The following is a 22,201-nucleotide window of genomic DNA, read 5'->3' as shown; positions in this document are numbered from 1 at the left end:
GTGGAAGAACAAAAGGAAGATATTGTTTTCAGCATTCTCAAAGAAATGTCAGTATTACATAGGATGTAAGATCCAGAACAAAGTTTTAGTTCATTTTTTTAAGTTGGTTGTTAGTTTGTAGATAATACTCATCCTGTATAGACCAGACCTAAACATCCTATGTTAGAGCGGTGTCTCCCCAGAAACATTGGGGATATTATGTCCGCTTTCTGTCCACTCCTCCAATTATTCTTTATAAGAGGTTACATTCTCATATATTCTACATGTTAGGATTAAAATAAGATTATCGGCACTTTAAAGTTACAAACCGGTACAGTGTAAGGACTTCAATGTCTCGCCATGAATGACAGGCGCGATCGATTATTATTATACAAAAAGTAATACTATTGATGATCTGTAATTGCAAATACTGTAACATGATATGAGTGACCTGTGGCTGTTAAGCTCCTGTGGTACTACAACTCCCAGGTCGATTCATGTTGGGATTTGTAGTCTCGGTGAAGGTGATGAGCCTCAGATTGGGACCAGTGTACTATAACATGTGCAATAAATCGCCTATAGGCTGCGAAATCGTAATAGTCCTTTGGTTGGTTTATAGCAAAAGACACAACTGGGCTATGACCATCTATGGAGCTTGTATGATTTTATGCATGTATGTATTCCTTATTTATATACTTTAAATGGATTTATAAATATTTGAGCCATAATATAAACAATACATTTTATCATTTTATCAGCAGCCGTGAGTGCAGCCACCTATAGCACATCATACCATTACGTCAGCCAAGCAGAAATCAGAATGGGTGGGACTCGGGTCTCCAATTACTGATGTCATTTTATTATGGCCGCTGTATTGTTATATGGCGGAACAACATCAGTAACATAATGGCATTACCCCATATTCCTACAGTAACTATTCGCACTGGGATTAACTTTCCTGGTATTATTTACTTTCTTTTTTAACCGTGACATAGAAATAAAAGTGGCAGAGATTGTAAGACCCCCTTTTGTTTTACTTTTTTCTGGGTCAGCGGAGAATAGTAGTACCATTTGTGGACTTTGGTGAAAATGTCATCAATTGCAGGTATTTAATATGAAAAAGTTATCAGGCTATAAAATCCAATACTTACTATTACTATTACTTACTACTTTCAATGACTATGAAATCTATTCATCCATCTTTGGGGTGCTAGATGTCAGCTTTTCACCAATCAGCTAACACTTGGAGCTATGGCCAATGGCTGTGTTACGTGTATGCCGCTAGGTTCAGATAGGGTCGGGATAGGTCTCATGAATTCTTAGGAACTCTGGGGGAACCATTACTTAGGGCGACCATGTACTGCAGCTTCCTTAGGATCCACTTGCTCACATAGACACAATTTACACATCCAGTGCAATTCAAGTCTCTTAAGCACAGGCTTCATAAACAGTACAGCTGCTTCTTAGGGTACTGTCACACAGTACCATTTTGATCGCTACGACGGTACGATTCGTGACGTTCTAGCGATATCGTTACGATATCGCAGTGTCTGACACGCAGCAGCGATCAGGGATCCTGCTGAGAATCGTACGTCGTAGCAGATCGTGTGGAACTTTCTTTCGTCGCTTGATCACCCGCTGACATCGCTGGATCGTTGTGTGTGACAGCGATCCAGCGATGTGTTCGCTTGTAACCAGGGTAAACATCGGGTAACTAAGCGCAGGGCCGCGCTTAGTAACCCGATGTTTACCGTGGTTACCAGCGTAAACGTAAAAAAAACAAACAGTACATACTTACATTCCGGTGTCTGTCCTCCAGCGTCTCAGCTTCTCTCCACTGTGTGAGCGTCTGCCAGCCGGAAAGCGAGCACAGCGGTGACGTCTGACGTCACCGCTGTGCTTGCCGGCTATGGCGCTTACACAGTGGAGAGAAGCAGAACGCCGGGGGACAGACACCGGAATGTGAGTATGTACTGTTTGTTTTTTTTACGTTTACGCTGGTAACCACGGTAAACATCGGGTTACTAAGCGCGGCCCTGCGCTTAGTTACCCGATGTTTACCCTGGTTACCGGGGACTTCGGCATCGCTCCAGCGCCGTGATTGCAACGTGTGACCGCAGTCTACGACGCTGGAGCGATAATCATACGATCGCTGCGACGTCACGGATCGTGCCGTCGTAGCGATCAAAATGGTACTGTGTGACAGTACCCTTAGAGGCACATTGATAAACAGTCTCTTTTGATAGCACAGTTCAGCACAGATGCTTTACAAAGGCACAGTAGTACACAGCATTCCTTCTAGCACAGTGAGATGGAGGAGGGGGGAGGGTTTGTTGGGGGAGAAGATCCCTGTGACACAATTGTTTCCAGTTCTTATCTTCCTGCTCCTGATAGACTTTCTCAACTAGCAGTACAAGGGGTTAGGCCAGCTTCTCACTTTTTAATGTAATCCTGTATCCTTATGGTTCACTTGCCTGAACTTTTATGAGAGACAGATCACACACCACTCATCCCTTCAGCTGCTGCCAGAATAGTCAACAAGTTCCCCACAACACCCTGGGCCTCTGCTAACCAGTCCCTATCTCCTGTGACTGTGTTAACCCTTCTACTTGCTGGATGCTTTTGAAGCAATAGCATTCAGAGTCAGCACTGCTTCTGTATGTCACAGATGTACACAATGTGCAGAATGCGAAGTCCACAGCATCATACACAGTGCAATGACTTTTCTTAGGTACCACAGCTCAGCTCCTTTGAAATGAATGGTAGCTGAGCTGCAGTACCTTAGAACGGCCACTCCACACCGATCAGAGCTATGGCGTTTCAGATACATACATCGTGTACTTCCTCTAGCCAATGGGACTTGCTAACAGCTAAAATAGGTCATCAGATCAGTAGGGGTTTTACAGTTGGCACCCCCAACACTGAACTAAATTGATGTCACATCCTAACAATATTGCACTTCTTTAAAAGTTATTTCTACTTTGGCAATTGTTTTACATTGCTCAAAAGCAGCTTTTTATTTTGTGTATTCAGTACCTGTACAGACATATGTCTCCATGGGTACAGACTACAAACAACCACAGTGTGTAGTCTGATCTTATACTCATAGGTCAGTCCACTCCCTCTGCTCCTCTTATTATTATTCTGCATGTATTAGGAAAGGGTAATATATTACTTCAAGATCAGATTATACACTGTTTATAGTCTGTAACAATTTAGGCTGCTTTCACACTAGCGTTTTTGGCTGCACGTCACAATACGTCCTTTAGGAGAAAGAACGCATCCTGCAAAGTTGTCTGCAGGATGCGTTTTTCCCCATAGACTAACATTACCAAAGCGATGGTTGCGTCGTGTTTTGGCGCACCCCCGCCACAAAAAAACTTTACATGTAACTTTTTTTGTGAGTCGGGACCGCCATTTTCGACCGTGCATGTGCGGCTGAAACTCCGCCCCCTCCTCCCCGGACCTTACAATGAAGCAGCGGAAGCGTCTTAAGACTGCTTCCGCTGCCAACGTCGGGCATTTTCTTCACAGTATGCGTCGGTACGTCGGGCCGACGCTAGTGTGAAAGCAGCCTAACAGAGGTAACAGGCTCACAATAAAAGTGTTTCAACAAATGCATAATACATCTATAACAATACTACCCTGATAAGGATGATCCCGGATTAAACCTGCTACTGATCCAACAAAGTCCCTCATAAATTTTGTATCATTTTGTTTTGGTCTAGTATTTTCTAAAGGGGTTTTACCGTAAATCAAATTTTTCATGCCATCGGCCAGTGCTTGGTTATAAAAATAATCTCAGCGCCCAGAACAAAAAACAAAAGATGGGGAGGTATAGTCAAAGTCTAAAATGATAACTCTGTAGAAAAGCCACGTGTTTCTCAACGCAAGCAATGAATAGCCAGGTCTTTCACTGGGAAGGAACAACCACGGGAAGGGCAGCATCCAATGAAGGAAATCCACCTATGCCAAAACATGGTATCCATCCACAGACAGCTGTTTCGGGGTATTTGCCCCTCATCAGTGTGGAGTAGGAAACTGGCTATTAGGAGCAGTGCCTGGTGAAAAGACTATAAACAAAAGGGTGAATTACCTCGGGGAGATCAAAACATCCAACACCGCGGAGACTCCTCACTGTGTTGAGGAACACGAGATGGTGTATCCGCGGTGTTGGATGTTTTGATCTCCCCGAGGTCATTCACCCTTTTGTTTATAAAATGAAAACTCTAACCTACAACTAAATTTTATTAGAGCCATTAAATTGTACAGACAGAAAAATTTACCAAACACTACAACCAGCCGATCCAACAATAAAGCTGAATGGTGGAGATTACAAGTGTGCCCTCACAGGCCCTATTGAACCCTAATGCACCCTTCCTTACAGCGGAGGTTGGCACCCTAACTTGAATACAGTATGGCGCCCCTGCTCACCATCGGCTGACCCTGGATTCACACCTAGAAATCCCTAGCTGTATTCCAGAATGCAAACAACCAAAACACGGTGTGCCGCAGAGATTAGAAAGAAGGAGATGGTGTGAGGGTTTATCAATCAGTGAACCAAAGGAGGTATGCCCATATAAAGGTGATCTGTTCTTTGGTAGCAACAAGACGTTAAAGTTACTCCCTTAGGAGCCCATGTGATGCACGCCAGCCACCCAGACCAGAAACCAAAAATCATATACGATGGGTAGGGAGGGGAAAGAGAGGGGTATGACTAAGCTAAATCACCGTTAACTCACCATACTCACATGTCCCTACCTTGCCGCGGAGGTTGGCACCCTAAATGGCACCCCTTCTTAGCATTGGCTGACCCTCACTTCCACTCATCAACAACCCTTCCAACTCTCTATAACCCAAGGTTCAGTAGGGAAAAAGAGGAAGGGGAGGGGGTGTGAAGTTGGTGCAAACTTGTTAGTGATGGAAATAGTAAAAGAGCCCCAAATCTCAAAAACTAGTATACTGGTGCGCTAACTGGCAGACGAAGTGCTAAAGTGCTTTGTATATACCATGGATGCTGAACAAGCTCTGATACATTTCAATGTATAGCACCTGCGGCAAAACAGACAATGGTAAATTTCAGTGCATGACACCGGCAGCATATGACAAATATCTTTTAGATGTATAAAAATGCATATCTTATACTTAGTGTATACCATGGATGGTAAACAAACACTGATATATGATGTATAGCACCTGTGGCAAAACAGACAATGGTAGATTTCAGTGCATGACACCGGCAGCATATGACAAATATATTTTAAGTGCATATCTTGTACAGTGTCACATGCACAAGCCACACCACAGAATGCTCAACATATCACCAGGTGCAATGAGTGATCCTATCAGTTGTTTTAATTATTCAAATAATAAAAAAGCAAAACCGCAAAACCGATCACTCATTGTCAAAAAGTCAAAGCAGTATCAATGCCCTTGAGATGTTGTTTGCCCACATAGAGATTGACCTAGGAACCAATACACTTATTGCAGTATGTCCATGCTAGCACCATATAGTAAATCAAATTCATATCTGAGATCCGAAGAACCAAAAAATACCTCAACGCGTTTCACTTCCATTGTGTAAGTTCATCAGGAGGCGAATGGTATATCCAGTGTCAAGGGATGGAAAACATCAGGCAGATAGGACATCCTGGTTGCAAGTGTAGATAATAATCTCAGTGCCCCCCTTCTCCATTTTAGTGCTGCCTCTTTTCTGCCGGGGTGATGTCACGACCACAGCACACATCACTGCTGCAGCCAATCACTGAGCTCAGTAGTACTGCCAATGTAAACAGTACAAGCTGCTCAGTTATTGGCTGCAACATTAATCTGCTCATCTCTATTTATGTGAATAAGGCTATTTTGTTCCCTGTACAGTCAGGCCATAATAATAAAACAAAATCCCTGGGGTTCTAGGAAGATCTTAAAATAAGGTAACTACAGCTTCAGATGTACAACGACACATGACAAATTTCACCATATCATTATTTATTTAGCAAAAACGCATAAACAGTATGTGAAAAATTAAGTAAATCATTACTGCTTTCATAGGAATTAAGAATGTAAGTTGCAGTCAGGTGCTACTAATCTGATGCCATTGATTAATTGTACATCAGCAAGTGTGGCCACCTCTATAAAAGCAGAAGTTTTGGAAGTTTGCAGGTCTGGAGCATTCAGGCATGTGTTAACACAATGTGAAGGAGGAAAGACTTTCACAATGACCATAGAGATGCAGTTGTTGCAGCCCATCAATCTGAGAAGGGTTATAAGGCCATCTATAAGCAAGTTGAAGTTCATCATTCCACAGTGAGAAAGATTATTCACAAGCTGAAAACATTAAGATAGTTGACAATCTTTCCAGGTGTGGACATCCCAGCAAATTCATGCCAAAGTGAAATGATTCAATGTTCAGAGAAATTGCAAAAAAAACAAGAGCTACAGCTTAGACTATAAAGGCCTCAGTCAGCAGGTTAAATGTTTCAGTTTATGACATATAACAATTAGAAAATGACTGAACAAGTATGGCTTGTTTGGCAGTGATGCTAAGATAAAGCCTCATCTATCTAAAAAGAGCATGGCAGCTAAAGTTTTCAAAGTTGCATCTGAACAAACCTTGAGAATTTCAGAATAATGTCCTTTGGACAGATAAGACCAAAGCTGAGATGTTTTTTCCATAATACCGTGGGCCACTTTTGGTGAAAACCAAGCATAGCACATCAACGCAAGCACCTCATACCAGGTGTCAAGCCCGATGGTGGAGAGGAAATTGTATGGGCTTTATTTGCAGCCGCATGACATGGGCATCTAGCAGTTTTGGACTTCACGATGAACTGCTCTGTATAGTAAAGTAGTCTAGACTCAAATGTGAGTCTATCTATCCAAAAGCTGAAGCTTGTTAGACAGTGGGCAACTGCAACCACAAATCTTCCTCAAAATGGTTGAAAAAGAAAAGAATCCGGTGTTGGTAATGGCAGAGTCAAATCCCTGACTTTACCCAATATAAATAGCCTAGTGGGACCATAAGAAAGCTGTGCGCAAACAAAAGTCCAAAAGCCACAATGGAATAAAGCAGTTGTGGCGCCCCGGAGTCCTGGTCGTCACAGTGGCATTGCTTTCCTCTTGGGGAGAGGGATGTCATGCTTGGGAGCGATGAAGGATATCTTTCACCAGGTAAATCTCACATGCAACACGTTCACACTCCAGGCCAGAAGGGGGACCGCTAAAACTGGTTTAGGGTGAACTCCCCTATAAATACATTCTGGTTGGAGAGAAAGAGTCAGTTCCTGTCAGAGAGACAGAGGAGAGAGCAGACAAACATAGAGTGTCAGAAGGTCTGAAGAGGCCCTGTAGTCTGAGGTACTACAGCCCCTGGAGAGAGAGATTGCCAGAAGGGAGCTTGTCGTGGAACATCAGCTGAGGCGGAGCTGGTGCGATAGGAGAATAGCTGAGCAGACATGGGGGTCTGCAGCTTCTGAGAGAAAAAGGAAACTGAGAAGGAAAGAACAACTTGTGGAAAGTGTGCAGGATAGAGAAAGCACAGGAGAGAAAAACCAGGGGAGCAGGGCTGAGAAGAGGCTACTTCCCTGGCTAGCACAGATTCCGGTAGCCAGAAGACCGAGGTCGTGTCAGACTCTAAGGGACATAGCTGAAGCCGGCAGGACAGCTGAACTGCAAGTTACTAGTGATGAGCGAATATACTCGTTACTCGAGTGTCCTCCGAGTATTTTTTAGTGCTCGGAAATTTAGTTTTTATTGCCGCAGCTGAATGATTTACATCTGTTAGCCAGCATAAGTACACGTGGGGGTTGCCTGGTTGCTAGGGAATACCACATGTAATCAAGCTAGCTCACAGATGTAAATCATGCAGCTGCGGTGATGAAAACTAAATCTCCGAGCACTTACAAATACTCGGAGGACACCCGAGCGTGCTTGGGAAATCTCGAGCAACGAGTATATTCGCTCATCACTGCAAGTTACCTGTCTGCCTTTACACCCAGGAGGCACAGTGACACATAGAGCCCGGGTCATGATAGAGACCCTATAAAAAGGCTCGAGTCACCTGTCATACGGGTTTGTGTCCTAACCTATATGGGGGACAGAGAGGAACTGTGAGGACCTTATCAGAAGCCATAGGCAGTAAGGGACTACAACACCACCAAGCTTTGAAGGCTTTTATCTCCATCTGGTGAAGGGGACTCTGGATTCGCTTCCAAGCCGGCCGGACCCTGCTTGTCCTGTGATCTGGTGCCCTGGACTACAGTTGCCTGAAGCTTCTGTAAACCAGGTAAAAGACTGCAAACCTGTGTCCTCATTCTTCACTGCACCACTAACCATCTGCAACTACACACGGGAACCCTGAGGACCCCTCTTCACCTGTGGGAAGCGTTACCATCTTGCTGCAACAACATCACCCCAGAGGACCCCTTTAAGCAGCGTCGGTCCATATTGACCGAGAACCACAGGTGGCGTCACGAACAATAGACTTTATTCACAATTCCCCTTAAAAGACCATTCCCCTTTAATTGGGCTCCCAGGGCCATGGACCGGGTCGCCGTCACCGTGACATCCCCTTTAAGTCCCGGACCCGGTACCAAGTATCCCCATTGCCCTGGTGGGTGACTCACAATGCTTGTTCTGAAGAGTGGTCCAAAACTCCTCCAGAATGATGTGAGAGACTCATAAAGTCCCTCAGAAGATGATTACTTCAAGCTATTGCTGCTAACGATAGTTCTGCAAGGTATCTATTCATGGGGTATGCTACATTTTTCATATTCTGTTTTTACATTTTAGCCTAGATTTTGCAAATAAATAATGAACCAAAGTAATTTATCATGTGTTCTGTTCACCTGAGGTTGTATTTACCTAATGTTAAGACCGTCTAAGGACCATAGAATTCAGAAAGGGTGTGCTAAGATTTTTTCATAAATGTATAAAGAAATCTGTCTTACATGTTGCTATGCTGCATTGACTCTTCTATGTCTGTGCCTTTCTTTACAGAGTGGTCATGGCCCAGCTACCGGTGCTCTGTTTGCTGCTTTGCTTTGCGTTTGGCTCTATATCAGCGCAGACTGATGATGCAAAGACGTGTGAAGGTAACTCTCTAATATAAATAATGTTATCCAGCTCCTTGTCAGAGATGGGTTTCACAAAGTAACTGACATTGAGGCGTTCTGGCGGTAAGAGCCTATTAAACATACCAATTATTTGGTTTATACCTTGAATTCTTAGTGTAAATATTCTATATAAATTGGCTACCTTGCATCTTTGCTGGATAAACAGAGAATTATATGGTAGCCGTACAGATCTGTGGCCATACATGGAAACTGCTGCTTGTTTTCAGCACTATCTTCTGGCTCATGGCAGGGGATGACATGCAGAGAACCTCCTTGATGGCCTCCATAAGCTCTAACGGGGCATATGAACAAGTTTTTCTTATGGGACAACCTTTTCAACCGGGAGTCTCCTAAACAGCAATCTCTAATTTATTTTTTTGCTCTTGTAAATTATCATTGCTGCATTTTTTTTTCTTGCTAGAAACTTTAACTCATGACAAAGTCGAATATTTATTTTAAGGCAGGTGCCATCAATTCTCCTATCTGAGAAAATCGGGCCGATTATTAAACATTAAACTCGGACAAGCTGTAATTTTTTCTTTGGATGTACATGTGTACGGTCCCATAGGATAACATTGGTCCGACTGCGATCCGATGTTTTGTTGGCTCGCACTCTAACAGAAAATAAGGAGGTGTGACCTGGCCTTATACAGCTAAAATATACAGTAGCTGTTTTTTCTATATACAGTAAACCTTCCATACAATATTCCATTAGAAATAAGTAATATACCACTATAAACTACTATAATATAAAAGGAATAAACAGACTGGTAACTTTGGCTCTTATATACAAGTTCTTCTCACTAATTAGAATATCATCAAAAAGTTAATTTATTTCAGTTCTTCAATGCAAAAAGTGAAACTCATGTATTATAGAGAGTCATTACACACAGAGTGATCTATTTCAAGTGTTTATTTCTGTTAATGTTGATGATTATGGCTTACAGCCAATGAAAACCCAAAAGTCATTAACTCAGTAAATTAGAATAATGAACAAAAAACACCTGCAAATGCTTCCTAAGCATTTAAAAAGGTCCCTTAGTCTGTTTCAGTAGCTGCACAATCATGGGGAAGACTGCTGACTTGACAGATGTCCAGAAGGCAGTCATTGACACACTCCACAAGGAGGGGAAGCCACAAAAGGTCATTGCTAAAGAAGCTGTCTGTCCACAGAGTGCTGAATCTAAGCATATTAATGGAAAGTTGAGTGGAAGGAAAAAGTGTGGTAGAAAAAGGTGCACAAGCAACCGGGATAACCGCAGCCTTGAAAGAATTGTTAAGAAAAGGCCATTCAAAAATTGGGGGGCGATTCACAAGGAGTGGACTGCTGCTGGGGTCATTGCTTCAAGAGCCCCCGCACACAGACGTGTCCAGGACATGGGCTACAAGTGTCACATTCCTTGTGTCAAGCCACTCATGAACAATAGACAATGCCAGAAGCATTTTACCTGGGCCAAGGAGAAAAAGAACTGGACTGTTGCTCAGTGTTCCAAGGTGTCGTTTTCAGAAGAAAGTACATTTTGCATTTCATTTGGAAATCAAGGTCCCAGAGTCTGGAGGAAGAGTGGAGAGGCCACAATCCAAGCTGCTTGAAGTCTAGTGTGAAGTTTCCACAATCAGTGATGGTTTGGGGAGCCATGTCATCTGCTGGTGTAGGTCCACTGTGTTTTATCAAGACCAAAGTCAGTGCAGCTGTCTACCAGGAAATTTTAGAGCACCTCATGCTTCCCTCTGCCGACAAGCTTTTCGGAGATGGAAATTTCATTCTCCAGCAGGACTTGGCCCCTGTCCACACTGCCAAAAGTACCAATACCTGGTTTAAAAACAACAGTATCACTGGGCTTGATTGGCCAGCAAACTCGTCTTACCTTCACTTCATAGAGAATCTATGGGGTATTGTCAAAAGGAAGATGAGAGACACCAGACCCAACCATGCCGACGAGCTGAAGGCTGCTGTCAAAGCAACCTGGGCTTCCATAACCCCTCAGCAGTGCCACAGGCTGATCGCCTCCATGCCACACTGCATTGATGCAGTAATTGATGCAAAAGGAGCCCTGACCAAGTATTGAACACATTTACTGAACATACATTTTAGTAGGTCAAAATTTCTGATTTTAATTAATTTATTAATTTTAATTTCAATTTTTTAAGCTGGCGTTATAAAGTTTTCTAATTTACTGAGATAATGACTTTTGGGTTTTCATTGGCTGTAAGCCATAATCATCAACATTAACAGAAATAAACACTTGAAATAGATCACTCTGTTTATAATGACTCTATATAATATGAGTTTCACTTTTTCTATTGAAGAACTGAAATAAATTAACTTTTTGATGATATTATAATTTAGTGAGAACCGCTTGTATATTGTAATAAGTAGTGTTGAGGATACCGTCCGATACTTGAAAGTATCGGTATCGGAAAGTATCGGCCGATACCGGCAAAGTATCGGATCTAATCCGATACCTATACCCGATACCAATACAAGTCAATGGGACACCAAGTATCGGACGGTATCCTGTATGGTTCCCAGGGTCTGAAGGAGAGGAAACTCTCCTTCAGGCCCTGGGATCCATATCAATGTGTAAAAGAAAGGATTAAAATAAAAAATAGGGATATACTCACCCTCTGACGCGCCCTAGACTTTACCGCCGTAACCGGGAGCCGTTGTACCTAAGAATGCGCGCTTGAAGGGCCTTAGATGACGTCACGGCGCTCTGATTGGTCCGTAGCGGTCGCGTGACCGCTACGCGACCAATCACAAAGCCGTGACGTCACCTAAGGTCTTTCAAGCGCTTGAAATATCTTAGAAGACGTCTGCAGCTTCTGATTGGTCGCGTAGCGGTCGCGTGACCGCTACGCGACCAATCACAAAGCCGTGACATCACCTAAGGTCTTTCAAGCGCTTGAAAGACCTTAGGTAACGTCACGGCTTTGTGATTGGTCGCGTAGCGGTCACGCGACCGCTACGCGACCAATCAGAAGCTGCAGACGTCTTCTAAGATATTTCAAGCGCTTGAAAGACCTTAGGTGACGTCACGGCTTTGTGATTGGTCGCGTAGCGGTCACGCGACCGCTACGGACCAATCAGAGCGCCGTGACGTCATCTAAGGCCCTTCAAGCGCGCATTCTTAGGTACAACGGCTCCCGGTTACGGCGGTAAAGTCTAGGGCGCGTCAGAGGGTGAGTATATCCCTATTTTTTATTTTAATTCTTTCTTTTACACATTGATATTAATCCCGATACCGATTCCCGATACCACAAAAGTATCGGATCTCGGTATCGGAATTCCGATACCGCAAGTATCGGCCGATACCCGATACTTGCGGTATCGGAATGCTCAACACTAGTAATAAGGCTATAGTATGCCATACATGAGATGTCCACTAGGTGGTGCTATGTACCCTATTGCTATTTACAATAACTAGATGATTTTTTAGTACTGAAACATGATTTATTGAAAGTTACATATCAAGGTATTAAAAGTAACATTATATATTGATTTAATGCTACATCAAAAGTAAGAATATAGAGACAGAAATATATGCCAGTAAATAATATAATAAATGTTATATCATAGAAGTGAGGATATCAGCAATATTGACCACATCTATACATATGTATAGCCCCATACAATATAATGGCCCCATATAGTGCTCCATACAGTATAATTGGCACCACATAGTCTTCTATACAGAATAATGAGCCCCATATATTGCTCCAAACAGAATAATGAGCCCAATATTATGCTCCATAAAGAATAATGAGCCTCATATAATGGTCCTTACAGTATAATGGGCACTACAGAGTGGTCCATACAGAATGAGCTGCATATATTGCTCCATACGGAAATTGACCCCATATAATGCTCCATACAGTATAGTGAGCCACATATAATTCTACATACAGTATATGATGGGCCCCATCTATTGCTCCATATATAATGGGCCTCATATAATGCTCCATACAGTATATGATCGGCCCCATACAGTATACTGAGTCCCATATATTGCTCCATACAGAATGAGCTCCATATAATGCTCCTTACAGAATGGGTCCCATATAATGCTCCAAAAATAATTGACCCCATAAGATGCTCCATGTATAATGGGCCCCATATAATGCTCCATATATGATTGGCCATATAAAATGCTACATGTATAATTAGTCCCATAAGATGCTTCATATATTATTGGCCCCATATACTGCTCCATATGTAATTGGCCCCATATACTGCTCCATATTAAATTGGCCCCATATACTGCTCCATATTGAATTGGCCCCATAAGATGCTCCATATTAAATTGGCCCCATATAATGCTCCCTATAGAATTGGCTTCATAAGATGCTCCCTATATTATTGGCCCCATAAGATGCTCCATATAGAATTAGCCCCATATAGTGCTCCATATATGGGCCCCTTCTGATGGTCCCCATATATTGCTCCAAATATAAAAAAAAAAAAATTAAATACTCACCTCTCGTTGCTTGTCGCTGCTCTGCTCTGAACTCCTCACCGTCGGTGTCTTCCTGCTCTCTGTGCTGTGACTGCTCAGGCAGAGGGCGCACACTGGTGATGTCATCGCGCCCTCTGACCTGAACGTCACAGTCAGAGGATGGAAGACGCTGCAGTGCTGGAATCGGGAGAGGTAAGTATCACAAGTGCCGGGGCCCGGAGCAGGCGGGGGGTCCCCTACCTGCTCAGGTCCCCGGCACTTGCCCGTGTGCGCCGTGTGCTGACGCTGGTCCTGCCCATCAAGAGTCACTCTCATCTCATCAGTCCATATAACCTTTGAAAAATCTGTCTCTTGGCCCAGTCAGGTTTCCAGTTCTGTGTCTTGTTCAGTGGTGGTCGGATCTCAGTCTTCCTTACCTCGGCCATGTCTCTGAGCACTGAACACCTTGTACTTCTGGCCTCCATGGAGGCTGCAGTACTGGAATATGACAGTACTGGAGGATAATGGCCCATTTTGCCTGAGGAATACAAGTTGCTTAATAATTCTGTACATTGATAAAGGGTGTTGTATCCTTAGGTCTCACGCTCCTCGTTACACAAATACTCATCACCTGATCTGCTTCATCCAATAAGCATTAAAGTGCATACAGCTTGCAGCTGTAAAATCTCCATAAAAATGATAATATAGTCAAATACTTGCCTAATAGCTGTGCACACAGAGTAGACTTAAAGGGTTTTCCCATGAACAAAAGTTCATTTTAATCAGCAGATCTTTGAATAATAGTAAGTTCCACAATTGGATGTGTTTAAAAATAATGTTCCTGTGCTGAGATAATCTTATAAATGTTCCCCTTCTGTGTACTGTGTAATGACTGTGTCTAACCGTACAGGGACATGATCTGATCATACCACATCTCCTGGGCAGGGGAAGGAGAAAAAAGTATACAGACAGGACCGCATGGGATCACAGCTGTAAGATTCTTTCTTTGATTAAAACATTGCCTAAAACAGATAGTGAAATGTTTTGCCTCACAAAAAGAATCAGGTGTGATCTCACACTGTCCTGTCTGTATACTCTCTTTTGCTTCCTCCCCCTCCCATGAGATGTGATATGATTAGACCATGTCCCTGTACGGTCAGACACAGCCATTACACAGTACACAGCAGGGCACATTTAGAAGATTATCTCAGCACAGGAACGTTTTTTTAACACATTAAATTATGGAAATTATTATTATTCCAAGATCTATTAATTAAAATGTACTTTGAAATTCCCACTAAGACAGTCATGCCTGATCTTTATGTGGTAGCATATAACAATCGATTTTATCTTTGTAGATTTTTCTTCAGCTATTTTTCATTCGTTTGCAGAATAATCTATCTATTTTGGCTAGTATGTGGTATGTATGGTATTAAGAGGTACAACAAATTTGGGACTTTGCTTATTCCTTACATTGACATTGACTCCTTTACATCTCTTGCCTTTACATTGATTTTTTTTTCTTGTAGACAAAGCCAAATGTCCAATCAATGTGTACTTCATCATTGACACATCTGAGAGTATAATTCTTCAGACTGCTCCCATCCAGAGCTTGCTGGATCATATGAAGAAATTTATACCTGCCTTCCTGGCAAAACTAGAAAATGAGGCATACCTAGACCAGGTGTATCTGAACTGGCAATATGGAGGTCTACATTATTCAGACGAGGTCCAGATCTTCAGCAAACTCACCACTGACAAGAATGAATACATTTCCAAGCTTCGAGGAGTGCAGTATATTGGACGAGGCACCTTCACAGATTGTGCGATCTCTAACATGACAGCTCAGATAAAGGCCCAGATACAGGCCCAGCCGCCGCCGCCAGGAGGACGTGAACCTGTGAATTTTGCTGTGGTGATCACCGATGGTCATGTCACGGGTAACCCATGTGGAGGAATGAAGACACAGGCAGACAGAGCACAGTTGGCTGGTATTAAGCTTTTCTCGGTAGCTGCAAGTCGTGATGTCTATGAATCTGGTCTACGAGAAATTGCTAACATGCCACATGAGCTGTTCAGGAACGCTTACTCAGTGACCAACCCCAATGACCAAACCGAGATTGATCAGAGAACGATTGATAAAATCATTCAAGTTATGGTAAGTGAATAGCAAAGGAATAGTAGGTCAGATTTACTATTCTTAGGGAACCTTGACTTGATGGAGAATGCACCAAATTTTGTTGTTTCAGAGCAAATTTTCCAGTTAGTTTTAAAACTATTTTTATATCATTAAAACAAAGTGCCTCAAAACATAATGGGGTATGTCTTCATGGTGAGGGCTGACTTAGTCAAATATGGGAGTAGCTTAGATGTGACAATGAACCAGAATGCGCAAAAATAAGCAAACCAAGAAGAGGTATAAAGTAGTTAAAAGCATGTAAAGACGTGCAAAATTTATCATGAGACACTGACTAATTTTAAAGTGAATCTGTCAGCAGGATTTTACTATGTAATCTGAAGACAGCAGGAGATAGAGGCTTAAACACAGAATTCAGTGATGTGTCACTTGTCAAATTGATTGCTGCTGTTTAATAACTGTGAAGGATTTATCACTAAGAGATTAACATGGCCCTACTACATTAGTCCAGCAAACGCCCCCACCTGTGATAAGCATCTCACTGTCTATGGACTTTGTACACAGAGAGCCTGGTGTGGGCGGGGTTAGCTTTCTCAGCTATGCCCCCACCTGTGATAAGCATCTCACTGTCTATGGACTTTGTACATACAGAACCTGGTGTGGGCGGGGTTAGCTTTCTCAGCTATGCCCCCACCTGTGATAAGCATCTCACTGTCTATGGACTTTGTACACAGAGAGCCTGGTGTGGGCGGGGTTAGTTTTCTCAGCTATGCCCCCACCTGTGATAAGCATCTCACTGTCTATGGACTTTGTACACAGAGAGCCTGGTGTGGGCGGGGTTAGCTTTCTCAGCTCTGCTTCATTATAAATCTAAAATCTCTCATTGTGTCAGAACTGCTGCACCCAGTAATCTAAGTGATACATTGTTGAAATCAGGGTCTCTTGACCTACTTTACACTGCTCTTAGATGAGGTAGGAAAAAACTGGTGACAGATAGTACTTGGAAAGTTTTAGAAATTGCAGCAAAGTAAAGGTTTAAAGCAGATTAAGATCCAAGTGTAGACTAGACATATTGGAAAAATCAACTAATCGGTGGATGATTTTCTGCACTATAGAAAGGTGCCACGTGTGTAGGCTTTCTATAATGAAGTAGTTAGTGTTAAGGACCCTTACACATTGATGTCGAGGAAGATAAGGATCAATTTCGGACATTTGTTCTTTAAGAGATAAGCTGCTGGAGATGTCTGACAGCGGCTCTCTTGTGCAGAACACAGGAGCGCTCGGCAGATCACGCCAAAGCACAATTTAGCAATCAGATTTCTAAAATTAATGGGAGGGCTTTAGACTGGGTTCAGACTTTCATATTTCAGGGTCCTAATATGAACCGCAATGCCCGGACTGACTGCCGGTTTCTTGCCCCAAACTTACAGCATCACATATGCCTATGATGCGATGCGATAAGTTCAGGAAAAAAGTAGTCAGTCCATGAGTAGTGGTCCGAATACGGACCGTAAAATATGTCTGTCTGGACCCAGCCTTATGGAAAGATCCAAATGAGAGACCAATCTCACCAATGCAACAAGCAAAGAAATGGCAGTGCATGGAAGGCTTCATGTGACTGAAACTAGTGAGTTACATGAATAAATGAAGGCACAGAAAACTAAAACTAATCCATGGTGGCAGAAGGTATAAGAAGGCAGTGATATATGATTGTGGGTCAGTTCCGTCTGCTACCACATGAGATGGGTATAGTCACATGAGTCAGCAATGTAGGAGCCTACTTATTTTTTTGCAGCAAGGACAATCTGTACAATAATAGATTTGATTAGCGTTTATCTGGCATTTGGGTACAAGTCTGCAGTCACTCTATGCGACAGCAGACTTGTGAAGCCTCACAACCCACGCACTGTACCCTGTGAGGGTCCTCCGTGCTTGCACTGGGAGCTGGTGGTTATGTGACTGCAAGTATGTGGTTTCCGGACACATTATCACTAAACTGTTTCCATCATCGCCCGGGAGGTCGCGCTCAACTAGTTGTCATGAGGCCGCATGTATGAAAATCACATACTTGCAGTCACACATCCACCACTTTCGGTGCCGACACCAGAGAATTCTCACAGCACGCAGTGCACGTGACATGAGACTTTGCAAGTCTGCAGTCACAAAGAGTGACTGCAGACTTATATCCTAAGGCTGGACAACGCTTTTAACTAAAAACAGTGATGCAGATTTTTACACTTCATTATTTGTTACTAATTCCTCCATAATTTCTATTTGCTTATAACTATTACATTTACCCATATCTGTCTATCTATCTATCTATCTATCTATCTATCTATCTATCTATCTATCTATCTATCTATCTATCTATCTATCATCTTTTTGTTAAAATGTTATCATTATTCAGACTAACTATATTTTTTGTTGTTTTTTTTTTCTCTATAGAAACATGAGGCTTATGGAGAGGTATGTAAACTCTTTTCATGTAACTTGTCTTAAGTCGAGTAGTTTTTAATTTGGACACAACATAGGTCCCAATGCAAATCACATAAAATACACTTTCAAACATTATTTATAGAAATGTTATAAATATAATAGGGGTCTAAGGGGTAACGTTTCTCCTTATGGAGAGTGAAGAAAAGATTGGTGTGCACTAGGGTTAAGATAAGGCGAGGTGCTGGTGTAGAGGACTGGAGTGTCCCAAACACTAAGACTAAATTTAATACACCGCACACTCTAAAAGTATCATATGAAAAAAGTGAATTTATTGAAGTGCTTTTAGATATACTATTCAACAATGCAAAGTTGCGACCAGAAGTCAAACTGACAGTTTGACTTCTGGTCGCAACTTTGCATTGTTGAATAGTATATCTAAAAGCACTTCAATAAATTCACTTTTTTCATATGATACTTTTAGAGTGTGCGGTGTATTAAATTTAGTCTCCTTATGGAGAGTGACATACCATCTCTGGCTTGTCAAGGTAAGGAGGCTTATTCGCCGTGCAATGCTCCTCTGGGAATTTAAATATGCAAATTGCCTCTTCTGAGAAAAAGAGGACTTAACTCTATAGTGCCACCTGGTGGCGCTTTAGAGTTAAGTCCTCTTTTTCTCAGAAGAGGCAATTTGCATAAATGTAATAGTTTGTTTATTATTTGCAGATATAGAATTGTGCATTTTTATGATTCTTTATATTGAAGGTTTATAGGTACAGTTACCTACAAAAAAAACAGTACAATTTGTTGAGTGGGACAAGAGGATAATCTACCAAAATGGTTCAAGGAATCTGCCTAGGTTATCAACATATTATTTACAAGTTGCCAAAGGCAAATAATTCCTAACTGTAAAATATAACTTGTAATAATTACTTTTAATAAATATATAATATGGAAAATGTGCACAATTAAAATCACAAATAAGGGGAAAATAATAAAATTAAAGTTATAGCCACGATTCTACGCTAAATTCAGCTGTACAAATTAATATTTTGTTTCTTGCAGTGTTACAGACTGAGCTGCCTGCAATTACCGGGACCTCTGGGCCAACCTGGTCAGAGAGGACAGAAAGTAAGTGAAAATTGCTTAACTTTGTTTTTCATAGGACATAATATTTATCACTAGTGCTGCCATAAACTCTGTGCACCCAAAATGTGACACTTGAGCTTTACCATTCAATGTCCTTATTGCGGGAATGTCACCTACAGAGGTTTGGAAGCAAAAGAAATGAATGTAATTTCTTTGAGATGGATCCTGATGACATCTGCAGCAAACTAGACCAGTGAATCAAAAGACATCAAAAACGTTTCAGGAAAAAACTCTTCTGAAATTTTGGAAAACCCACTTCAGTAAACACCCTAGGAAAATAATTTTTTCTTTAAAACTCCCCCCAAAAGAACAGTTTATCGAAGTAGTTTCTGGAAAACTTGTGGATTTTCACAGTAGATTTTCACAATGGGCACAGTATAAATTGTACTTATTGTAGTGTAGCTCTGTCAGTGGTCGCCTTGCAGCTCTAAAAGAGCTACCATGGACCGGCTTAGCGCAAGCCACTCTGCTTACCAGATAACAGGGGTTGCTCAGGGTTTCACCTTTTAACCCCTATACAGGGATATGGACTTAAAAGGGTTCCCTGGGCTGGGGCCAAGGAATAAGCTGCTGTACGGTGATGCAGGCTGGGTCAGAACCAAGGGGGCAGGAAAAGTGCAAAATCGGAAGCCGCAAGAATTGTCAATAAAACAAGCCAAGGTCAAAAACGGAAAACAAACTAAACAGAAGTTGACCTAACAGAACTGAACCAGAGAAGCAAAAGACTATATTGAACTGCTTCCAGCAGGAAGCTTAAGTAGGGTGTGGTGCTCTCCAATTGGCAGGAGCAGGGAGTTAATCTGATAACTACAGCACCACCCATACTGTCATACTGGATGGCATTGCAGGTCCAAGCCACCCTATTCTTAGTGGCTGGACAGAGCTTGTGCCAATCCAGAGCTTCTTGTTCTCACGTCTCTTCTGTCATCAGAGTCGCCCACAGAATGAATATGGTGGCACCTGGCGACAGAATCAGATATCACAGGAGCAGCTCCTGGTGTAGATGTGACACTTATAGGGTCAGATTCATCATTGCTTTTGTGACTTTTTTGGGTAGTTTTGTATCTTTTGTCCCTGTTTTTCGCTTGCACCACATTCATCATTTAAGTTTATATATTTTTTAAATCACTTCTTTTTATTTGTTCGCTTGCTATTTTGTTTTGTTATAGTTCACCATTGTGAATGGGGTTTAATCTTTCCAGATGTTTTCCACTGATTCACTATTTGCAACTTTTGGAAAAGTTGTAAAATATTGGTGCAAATGTACTCCAGTCCCCTATTGGAGTGGAGATATGTATACTTGACATTTTGATGCAAATTTTGCACAGTTTTAGTAGAATGTGTAACTTTTTTTGAGCTAGAAAAGCACAAGACTGCTTAAAGTAAAAATAAGCAGACTTTTTTTGTTCAAAATTCATGAACTGCATTAACCATTTTGATAAATTTGGTGAGAAAAAAGAAGTCATCGAAGATCACAAAACAAAAAAAGAATAAAACTTAAAAAAAATTAGATTACTGTATAAAGTAATCAAACAAAATTTCACTAATAAAAAATATCGGATCTGATTCCATAATAAAAAAAAACAACAGGAAGCATAGACAATATGTACATATCCTCACTGACAAGTGTCTTAGGGTTGGTTCATTTTGACCGCATTTTTTCCATGTGATTTTGCCTTGGAAAAAAGACAGCGTTTTATAGTACCAGCAAGGTGAATGAGATTTCTGAAATCACATGCACATGCTGATAGTTTTTTTCCTTGCAGACTTGAACCATCAAAGCGTTTTTTCAAATCTGCAGCATATCAATTCTTCCAGCTTCTTTTTTTTGTAGCATTTTCACCCATTTAAATGAATGGGGAAAGAAAGCAAGTGAAAGCACATAAAAATGCACTCAAAAACAAGGCTAAAAAGAACATATAATACGCACCCTTTTATCCTGCCAACAATCTGGCTTTTACAGCAGAAAAATGCAGCACATACCCTTAATCTGATTTTATTTATTTTTTCTCCATTTCAGGGTGCCAAAGGTAACGCTGGTGAGCCTGGAGCTGCTGGTCTAAAAGGACGTCAGGTGAGCCATGTCGGTTTGTATATCATTTGCATTTTGCATCATGTTATATTTGAAGAGTTCACATATGTATGCATTATTTTTAGGGTGATCCTGGAATTGAGGGACCAATTGGATATCCTGGACCTAAGGTATATTTTTATTTTGAGAAGTACACATAGCCGAGAAGATATTTTAGCCATGCCGGTCTCGTGATGATTCGTCTAACTTTTTTTTCTTTTTTCTTTTTTATTGTATTTTAGGGTGGTCCTGGTGCTAAAGGAGAAAAGGTAACACCGACTACTTAACCTATCGAAGGTCATTACTGATTTGGCAACAACACATGTTCTGTACTAAACTTGTGACTTTTCTTCTTTAGGGAGATTTTGGTGCAGATGGAAGGAAGGTAAGTTGGGTTTGTCGAATTTTTACATATATAGTTTAAGCTTGAGTGAATTCTAAATTAACCGCTGTATTTCTCTTTATACCAGGGTTTACCAGGACTTTATGGAAGAAATGGCACAGATGGACAGAAGGTATGGAGATCAAAGTGGGCTAGGCTAGGGTCACGCCACCGTGTATTCTCTCACTGAGAGAATCGGGCTCATTATGCTAATCACACCCTAATCAAACACTGATCAGAGTGTCAGCAAATTGGGATCTGATTCTCTTGGAAATGGCTAGATACAAAATTTAACAACTTGACAAAATAGGGCAATGTAATTATTTCCATTTACAGCTGTATTTATTCTAGTAAGAATTGCTCTTTCCTATGTGCCCATCCTGCGGATGTTGCAGTAAACACAGAATACTACAATTAGGAAATATTTTAATAGCATTATAGAGTTTTCTGGCACTTTTGTTGTATTGCAGTTTTCTCATCTGGTTGTAGCTAAGATCCACG

General features: G+C 41.6%; 1 protein-coding gene across 2 annotated transcripts in view; it reads left to right on the top strand.

Annotated features, from left to right (window-relative positions):
• Nucleotides 1-22,201, top strand: part of COL6A2 (collagen type VI alpha 2 chain) — a 54,134-nt gene that overhangs the window by 538 nt on the left and 31,395 nt on the right. For both annotated transcript variants that reach the window (XM_077272555.1, XM_077272556.1), the window contains exons 2-10: nucleotides 8,977-9,071; nucleotides 15,058-15,686; nucleotides 18,111-18,131; nucleotides 19,164-19,229; nucleotides 21,268-21,321; nucleotides 21,405-21,449; nucleotides 21,561-21,587; nucleotides 21,677-21,703; nucleotides 21,789-21,833. In XM_077272555.1, coding sequence (XP_077128670.1) covers nucleotides 8,984-9,071; nucleotides 15,058-15,686; nucleotides 18,111-18,131; nucleotides 19,164-19,229; nucleotides 21,268-21,321; nucleotides 21,405-21,449; nucleotides 21,561-21,587; nucleotides 21,677-21,703; nucleotides 21,789-21,833 — 1,002 coding nt within the window. In that variant the 5' untranslated portion in view covers nucleotides 8,977-8,983. The remainder of the gene's footprint in view (nucleotides 1-8,976; nucleotides 9,072-15,057; nucleotides 15,687-18,110; nucleotides 18,132-19,163; nucleotides 19,230-21,267; nucleotides 21,322-21,404; nucleotides 21,450-21,560; nucleotides 21,588-21,676; nucleotides 21,704-21,788; nucleotides 21,834-22,201) is intronic.

Source organism: Ranitomeya variabilis, chromosome 7 (genome assembly GCF_051348905.1).
Source record: "Ranitomeya variabilis isolate aRanVar5 chromosome 7, aRanVar5.hap1, whole genome shotgun sequence".
Taxonomy (NCBI): Eukaryota; Metazoa; Chordata; class Amphibia; order Anura; family Dendrobatidae; genus Ranitomeya; species Ranitomeya variabilis.
Note: the sequence above shows the minus strand (reverse complement) of the source record. Positions and strands in the feature narration are given on the sequence as shown.